At 44.9% G+C, this 9,508-nt stretch overlaps 1 protein-coding gene across 1 annotated transcript in view; it reads left to right on the forward strand.

Moving 5' to 3' along the window:
• Nucleotides 1–3,368: 3,368 nt before the first annotated feature.
• Nucleotides 3,369–9,508, forward strand: part of LOC108679928 (phenoloxidase 2-like) — a 14,875-nt gene continuing 8,735 nt past the window's right edge. Inside the window, 7 exon segments of the mRNA XM_047884854.1 lie at nucleotides 3,369–3,485; nucleotides 3,731–3,911; nucleotides 4,193–4,299; nucleotides 4,771–4,896; nucleotides 7,008–7,219; nucleotides 7,786–7,863; nucleotides 8,473–8,590. Coding sequence (XP_047740810.1) covers nucleotides 3,369–3,485; nucleotides 3,731–3,911; nucleotides 4,193–4,299; nucleotides 4,771–4,896; nucleotides 7,008–7,219; nucleotides 7,786–7,863; nucleotides 8,473–8,590 — 939 coding nt within the window.

Consider the following 9,508-nt stretch of genomic DNA (forward strand, 5'->3'; position numbering starts at 1 on the left):
AATGATAATGCTGGTATCCATGATACTTTGCTGGTCTACTTATAGTAATAGCCTCACTAATAGGACTCAAAATTGAACTTTAAGGAGAGTTTAAAAAACTCTCTGCTTTGCCAGCAGCCAATATGAATAACTAAGTTCATACATTAAAAACCAGAACCATTAGTTCCTGAAGAGATATGAACAGCTTTAAACTAATGATGCCGTAATTATACCCTACACATCGTACTTCTCACTGACATTTTCACCCATTTAAATTTTTAGTTAGCCAGGTTCAAGCACACAATAGCTACCTAGCTAGGTACAGGCGTACAGCCTACCCTGTTTACTTCTACAGTTTTACTTTACTTAGTTAGTTAGTTACTCGTAAATTGCTAAAGATTTTCATTTCTTCATCGATAGTATAGCTACTAGAAGATAATTATCGGCCAAATCAGAGGGAAAAAATAATTATCTTATAAACTTGGAAGACATTTTTGATTGGCTAAATGTCTTAACGCTTCCATAGCATGATAGCATGCCCAGAGTCCCGAGGTATCCTTCAGAGTTTAGTGCCTTTGCTGAGAGATGTCAACACTCAACACTTGCTGATGTGTCAAAAAATTGCAAAGTCCGATGAAAATTTGAGCAACAGAGAATGACACATGGATGATGAAAATTTACGTCCATTCGTTTGAGAAAATATGCTTAGTCGTTGCGAGACGCCTTTGTGGGCATTTAAAAAAAGAAAGTTTAGAAATCCATCGAGCCATATAGTATCAACAGCGACAGTATGCGATGTTACGTGTTTACGTATTTTGCTGCCGTTCGAGTAGGACTCTAAATTGTCCTTACCATATCGTGTAGGGCAAACAAGCCCTTGCCAAAATGTCTTGTATTCAGATCTTGCGTGGTTATTATTGGAGCTTCCGAGACGCGTCTATAAAGCTCCACGTATGCGGGGGGATCTGCTGCCGCAGGGTCAACAGAGACCGTCGCTAGTAATGGCACTCACCTCATGGGTCGCCTGCCGAAGACCACAACTGCCCTGGATGTAATGGACCATCGTGATTCCTGCCTTCCGGAACGTAGCCTTCAACACTTCAAGCCGTCCGTATCTAGGCCGTGGGTCGAACCAGCCCTCGGTCGAATGGCCACTTGTCGAAGGACGATAAATTTTGGAACAGAACTATGCTATCTGAAACCTAACCTCAGATGCGGTGAACAAGGACAAAGCCGAGTGGTGCACGGCTGATTGGTGGATATCCGGAGAGATCCAAGGCGTTCGATTCAGGGCTTATTGGTGCACAAAATTGGTGGTGTACGGCTGCGCCCCCCACCTCATCACGCTTGACACCGGCGTCTATAAGGTTCTTGTACACGGGGACAGTGCAGGCGGCGGGAGCGCAGCCGTGCACCACCAATTTTGTGCACGAATAAGCCCTGAATCGAACGCCTTGGATCTCTCCGGACCTACACCAATCAGCCGTGCACCACTCGGTTTTGTCCTCTTCCGGCCTTGACCACCACTTGCCGTGCACCACCAGGCCGCGGATCGAATTCGACTTCCGGGCATGGTTAAATTACGTAATTTTACGTTCACCGCATCTGAGGTTAGGTTTCAGATAGCATAGTTCTGTTCCGAAATATATCGTCCTTCGACGAGTGGCCGTTCGACCGAGGGCTGGTTCGACCCACGGCTTAGATACGGACGGCTTGAAGTGTTGAAGGCTACGTTCCGGAAGGCAGGAATCATGATGATCCATTACATCCAGGGCAGTGGTGCTCTTCGGCAGGCGACCCCAGGCGGCAAGTAGATCCGGGAAAAGTCGGCCGCTTGTACAGGAAAAAAAAGTAGATCCGGGAAAAGTCGGCCGCTTGTACACGAGGACAGTATAAGGTGCCTCGTCCCTCGTTCGCACCCGCCAGTCCGTCGTTAGAAGCCGTCGAGTGAGGTTTGTGAAAATGGATAGTGGGATCACTTTCAACACCTCGAGTCTGTTCGTTGTTTTAATACTATTTATTTTAGCCTTTAAAAATGCAACGTCGGGAACAACTAAATCCTGACTAATAAAGTCTTCTTAGTTTTAAAATACTCGTTTAGTTTCAAAATACTCTTCATTTCGTTGGTGTAACCAGCATTGCAAACATTGCACATTAATTCACATTTTTAGAAAATCTTAAGGAACAAATAAATATCGTCTGGACTCCACTTTGTTGCGTTCTTCTTAGAACCATTATCGTTCAAACATTCTATGATTTACTTAACCCAAGATCTTCATAAGAGCGGCACAGAAGCTCTCACCGTGGCTGCATCATCGCTATTGTCCGCTTCTCAAGCGAAAAATCAACGCATAGTTGTTCCTCTCGGCCGTGTCTCGGGCAAATGCCTCTGAAGAGGCTGTACACGGGGACAGTAGCGTAGACAGTTCAATCGGCGGATGAACTGGCGACCAGCACTGACCCCGTGTTAAGGCACCTAAATTAGGGAGGCCGTCATGGCGCCTTATTGAAGATTTGGACTAAAGCCCCGTTCACACGCTCAAACTTATAGTCAGTCTTGCATTTCATGCCAGGTTTGACCGATTTTGACGGAAGACTGACGAGCGTCCACACGCTCAAACTTTCCTTCAGTTTTTGGTGCGTTTGCGATAATGGCTGCCGGCCGGAGGCAGTGCTGCTCGCTGCAGTGATCGCAGTTTATGCCACTAAAATTAGGTTAAAGCGATGCAAACGTACGCGGTGGTCCCGAAAATTGTTTTAAAAACACCACAATGAGGGTTGATAGACAGCATCCCTATCTGCACCAGACAGCATTGGAAACTTCATTGTGGCATGGCCGCTGGCCATTGATTGGCCACATGAAACCCGCCCGTTGCCTGTAAATCCGTAGAGCAACAGATATCGACTGCGGTAATTGAACCAGCAATAGGTACGTACTATCACCTAGTCCCTTAATTGGACCAGTAGTAGACACTTACCGTCAATATTCACATGGCCCTTTAATTGGACCAGCAACAGTCGCGTACCGTCACGTAGTCCCTTAATTGGACCAGCAATAGGAGCGTACCGTTTCATCATAGTTCCGGAGCGTCTGGGTGTGGGTGGGCAAGAACTAGTCAGGATTCTGGCTCCTCCATAACTAATCAGGAATTTGGCTGTGAAAGAACTAGTCAGGAATCTTTTTGCACAATAACTAATCAGGGATCACTTTTAATTGATTTCGTGACCAGTTGAAAGTCTCTTCGTGGTATTGTACAAACACAGGCATGTAGACTTTTGAAACAATCTCTCATGTCTTTCGTTTCTTCAACAGACTTGAGTGTTAAAGTCGTAATTGCCTTAGTTGTAATTGTTGTGGTAGTTAGCTGGTAACGAAGACGACAGACGATATGGCAACCGCTAGTACAGAGGATCAGCGTGATATAATGTACCTCTTCGAGCGGCCTTCTGATCCCCTGTATATGCCGCGCGCCGGCAACACTATCGTCTTCAACACTCCCGACATGGTGGGTAACCTATGCCTCTGCCAAGTCATCTTAGATTCTTTAATCCTGTGTGTAGCCTTTTCTTTGGTTCTTTGATAGATGGTCCTTTGATAGATGGCATAAGTGGTAGAAATAATGAACAGAAACTAAAGATATGTACTGCAACTGGAATCAATATAAGCCCTAACCTGAAAACCGATCAGCCTAACCTTACAACCACCCAGCCTAACCTTACAACCACTCAGCCTAACCTTACAACCACCCAGCCGGACAACTTCGCGCCCCGCTTCGGAGGCACGGCGGAGGGGACGATCACCGTGACGACGGACGCATCGCTGGCGGCGTCGCTGCCGCCCCTCGTCACCAGCATTCCGCGCGGCCATCCATATTCCCTCAACATACGGGAACATCGGCTGGCCGCCAAGGACGTTATCGAGCTCCTCCAACGTGAGCATTCGTCGCATTATTATAATATTCGACAAAAATACTCCCGTATGCAATATTTTTTTTTTAAATTGAGTCAATATTAGATTTAAGATGAGGCTACCGGATTGAATAACGCTTAAAAATTTCCTGGTCATTCTTCTGTTCATCAATCTTCTGTTCACCCCTCATCAGCTCCTTCTGCTCCTCTCTCTCTTGTTCATGTCTCTTGTTCAAGTCTCATATTCATTCTCTTTTTCATATCTCCTGTTTATGTCTCCTCTCGCCCCCGTCTCTCCCTGCAGAAGCCCAGACGGTGGCGCAGCTTCGCGACATGGCAGCTTCCATCAGGGAAGACATCAACGAGACGCTCTTCGTCTACAGCATGTTCTTCGTCCTAGCCAGGAACAAGGTGAGTGGCAGTGGCGCCTCTCCTTCGTTCTCACTAGGAACCGGGTGAGTGCCACACTCGTACCACCTTTCTAATTATTTTTCCCATGTTGATATACTTTTGTTCATTTTCAATAAAGTTAGAATCTCATTTTCAATTCCCTATCTCTAGCTAATTTCGAATTTTCCTTATTCGCAATTTTATAATGCAGTTTCCCTTTTAACGAATTCTACTTTGTTTCTCCGGAAAGCATTTGTAGGTGTGTACGGCCCATATATGGAAACGATTTCAAACTAAATATGGCGAGATGTGTACGAAATAGCACCATAGAGCGTCTGTCAATGACATCAAGGGTATGGTCTTTGGATGAAGAATATCCCTTCATATTTAAATCTACATACACTATAAATAAAAAATCACTTTATGATCTTGTCTAAGCAATTATATCGTTCCATAATTGGCTATTCGAAGGTATCTTTTCTTGGCCTTCAGCGGTTTCGCGGCCTGCGCGTGCCGACCATATTGGAGGTTTTCCCCGACCGGTTCATTCCCAGCAACGTCCTGGACTCTGCGCGCGCCGCAGTCAACTGCAACAACAACAACCGAAATATCAACCAGGTTAGTTGCGCCTCTGTCAACCGCAACAACAGCAACCGAAACATCGACCAGGTTAGTTGCGCCACTGTCAAACGCAACAACGGCAACCGAATCATCGACCAGGTTAGTTGCACCACAGTCAACCGCAACAACAGCAACCGAAACATCGACCAGGTTAGTTGCGCCACTGTCAACCGCAACAACAGCAACCGAAATGTCGACCAGGTTAGTTTGCACCACAGTCAAACGCAACAATACCAAACGGATTTTTGATCGAGGTGATTCAACTCTTGAAAGTTGGCTCGAAAATTGGAAAGCTAATTCGCTATCGAATTTGCAAGAGGGTCGACTTTCTTAGCTAGAGATTTATCGAGCGCCATGGTCGGCATTGCGTCGAAGAGTCGTTTTCAATGAGAACAGCTGGTTTCTTGCTGAAGTCTAAATTTTCTTGAAACGTCAACTTTTAACTCGGAAGCCTAAGTTGTCTTTTGGATTTCCCAACCAGAAGCTTAAAACGTCAAATAAATCCCAAATTATAGAAGGTATTTAAGAATCTAGCATCCTTCAGTCAAAGCTATCCTCCGGTGTAGGATATCGTAGTTAGGATGTATAGCTGGGCATTAGCTTATGTCACGGCGGGGATACCGCGCATGTTGACATCAGCGCTGCGCACGGCCGGCATCAGCGTTGCTTGATGACGCAAGTCTCGCCTGCAAGCGGACTTGCGTCATAGGATACGGTGCTTTCCGGCTCGGATACGGCGCTTTCCGCTGGGCACAGCCTTCAGGATTTGAAACAAATCCGATAAATTTGGAGCATCTAGGAGGTAAAAATATTCTACTATGATCAACAAATGAACCGCTTCTACAAAATAGAAAGAGACTGAGTAAAATCGACGTCCAGAAGTAAAATACATGAATGATGACAGTGCAGCCATCGATTGCGTTTTCTTATAATGGTTTAGCCTTTAGCGTGTTACCGGCAGGCAGGCAATACGAGTACAGGAGTAATGATTAATTAGTGGCAATCAAAATTAACTGCCAAGTCTTCATTACAAAATTAAATTATTATTAAACTCTTTCAATTATCATTAAAAAAGCAATTTCAATTGCCAGTTCACTATAACTAATCACTGAATGCTATGATAGATTATTGTATCACACACAATGATTTATTATTTGTACTTCTGCCCAGGACAAGATGTCTCCTTTTGATGGTTTTGTGCGGTGCACAAACAAGATCATCCTAAATGACGCAGCAAATTCCTCACATAGGAAACGGCAGCCATCAATACCTGAATCAATACAACAGTGTCAGCATATAGAAGAACACAAATACTATTAGAATTTTGTACGATGAAGAAGCTATCATCGCGCGCTTGCTTTGTGTATGGAATGCCTAACATGATCGTGTTGTGCTGGGGTGAGGCACACAATGGCGTTGTTCAAAGGTGGAGTTTGTATCAGAAATGAAGACGATTGCGGCCCTGAAATTGATAGTTTCTTGCAAAAAATATTCTTAGCATCATAGTAACTTTACCATTTCAGCATTTGAAGCCAGATACCTATTCTGCCCAAACTAGAAATCACCAATTTGCTAAAACCGTTCGACTCAATTTTATTCTTTTAGGAAAATAAAACTTTTAAAATGAAAACTTGCAACAGACGACAACGATGACAAACCCGAGATGAAATTTGATTTAATCCATTATTTTCTTCTTGGCAGTAATGGATGGCAGTAATTCGCTTCTAACGGCCGTCTTGTTCATTGCATGCTTCTTGAATTTTGTGCTGAATTTAAATTGATTGCACAATAGCTATGGCTGGTGCACATTTCTGATGCGGTCCGTTGCGACTGGTTTCTCGACTAACGAAACCATCCGACTGCAGTCACCGGGCATTTAGAGTGTCTACAAATGTCGCTGAATATCGAACCAATAGAGTGAATAGACCAAGGTAACAGATAGTTTACATTCGAACATTTAGTGACCACACATCCAGCGGAATACGTAACTGGTAGACGCAAGAAAGCAGATAGTTGGAAGAAAGCAGATAACGGATTACGTAACTGGTAGACATTTTCAAATTGTAAATTTATTCCTATGTATTCATTTGACCATCGACGTGTTGCAGGAGACGCCGGTGGTGATACAGTACAACCAGGACTTCTCTGGCCTGCACTCTCGCCTGGAGAACAGACTTGCCTACTGGCGCGAAGACTACGGCGTCAACGCCCATCACTGGCACTGGCACCTCGTGTACCCCAACGACCTACTCGTGGGCAAGACCATCCCTGACAGGAAGGGCGAGCTCTTCTACTACATGCACCAGCAGATCGTGGCCAGGTACTGTGAGCTACTACATGCACCAGCAGATCGTGGCCAGGTACTGTGAGCTACTGCATGCACCAGCAGATCGTGGCCAGGTATTGTGAGCTACTACATGCACCAGCAGATCGTGTACATGTCAATTTATTGTGAGGTCACGATTGTGTTGTGACTGTAAGCTTAAATTAGACTGCTAACATTTCAGTAAACGTAATCTGAGCTCACCATTACGAGAATACAATAATTTCATTTTTATTTATGATCAACATGACAATATAGATTAGTCACCTGAGGCTCCCTTTAGATAAATTACAATGAATAAGTTGAAATTCCACCATAAATATATTCTGATGAAGATAAATAATCGTTTTTGATATGCCGTGGTACCTGTTTTGAATGCAAATTTGATTTTTCTTCAATGTGGATGCATGCGTTTATTAATTTTGTATTGATTCGTAGTAAGACATATTTTATGATGATTTTCTTCATACGTTCAACTCGAATTTGCGTTCATCATAATAACTTGATCGACTTTTATCACACGTTACTTCAAAAATTTTATTTTCATTTTATATTTGGTGAAGGTACGACAACGAACGCATGAGCATCGGGCTGCCGAGGGTCGTGAAGCTGGATAACTTCCACGACCCCATCCCTGACGGGTGAGGGGGGTTAGGGCAAAGGGTAACTCCTACCGTTTGAAGGGATCGATGTAAACTCAGCCGGGTTAAGTGGTCAGGGTAACGCTAGCCGGGTGAGAGGATCGAGGTAACCTCTGCCGGTGAGGGGGTCAGGGTGTGTCATCAGTGATGGGAGAGGGACTGAGTGTGTCATCAGTGATGGGAGAGGGACTGAGTGGGTTATCAGTGATGGGTGCGGGACTGAGTGTGTCATCAGTGATGGGAGAGGGACTGAGTGTGTCATCAGTGATGGGAGAGGGACTGAGTGGGTCATCAGTGATGGGTGCGGGACTGAGTGGGTCATCACTGATGGAAGAGGGACTGATTGGGTCATCAGTGATACGTGAGGGACTGAGTGGGTCATCAGTGATGGGAGAGGGAATGAGTGGGTCATCAGTGATGGGTGCGGGACTGAGTGGGTCATCAGTGATGGGTGCGGGACTGAGTGTGTCATCAGTGATGGGAGAGGGACTGAGTGTGTCATCAGTGATGAGTCAGGGACTGAGTGGGCCATCAAATTACTTACTTTCCAAGCCAAAAAACATGTATCATGATATCGAGTTTTGGTAACGCGAGATACCTGTGGTGCAGGTACTTCTCGAAGCTGCGGTTCGACAACGCGGACAGCAACACCAACAGGGTGCAGGTGCCTGGCCTCAACCCCAACGCCACCCACTGGGGCACCCGCCAGGACAACACGCGTCTATCCGTACGTCACCCGACAGATGATAACGCTCTTTCAGATGAGAATTTCGCTTCTAAAGCTGCGATTGTTTAAACCCTAAACAAAAAGGGAGCACGATTATCTTCAAAAAGGGAGCACTAGTTTTACGATACTCCTCTCATTACTCGGTCTGAGACGTTCAAAGAATTAATTCAAGGATAAATATAATAAAAGATAACACATGAATGCCAGGTTGACCCGCTATGATAACTCTAAGCTTTCGTGTATGATTATGACGCGCACGACTGATCGTCTCTCAACGTACATAAGGCATGGGAAACTATCGCGATCGTCGTACCTGCGCATTGATGGACATTGCAAGCGGTCACTGCAAGCGATGACGACAGCGTTTAAGGGACTGTCAAATGATGAGTGATAGGCGAAGGCATGCTAACGTAGCCTAAAACACAAACCAGGGAGGTTGGTGAGCTTTTATGGTGAAGATAAAGACTTACTATAGAGTTAACATTTATGATTACTTGCCTAGCAAAATGTTTAAACTAAACATTTCGCCTAATCTGCCGCACCATCAGCACATCGCGGACTGCACAGAACTCTATACGAAATGAACTTGTACATCTTATCACCCATTTAACCTTCCTGAACGAAGTGTCTTCTTGCGATTATTAATTAAATATTTAGATATTTCAATAATATTATTTTCTCATTTCAACTCATCAATCAAGTAAAATCCCCTTAATGAGCTACCACTACTCTTTGCTTGGTAAATTATATCACTTGATGGCAGAACTACACGTGAGTGAACACGTTCATCTTACTTCTACTGCAGGGCAGGGTGGCCCAGTAGTTAAAGTTCAGAGTACCAAGATTGGAGCAGAGAGGCGCGGGTTCGATCCCAGCTCTGTGCGCCAGTTTCTGGTCAGAATCGGCGAGGAGGCCGGG

Source organism: Hyalella azteca, unplaced genomic scaffold, assembly GCF_000764305.2.
Source record: "Hyalella azteca isolate HAZT.00-mixed unplaced genomic scaffold, Hazt_2.0.2 contig16320, whole genome shotgun sequence".
NCBI classification, from domain to species: domain Eukaryota; kingdom Metazoa; phylum Arthropoda; class Malacostraca; order Amphipoda; family Hyalellidae; genus Hyalella; species Hyalella azteca.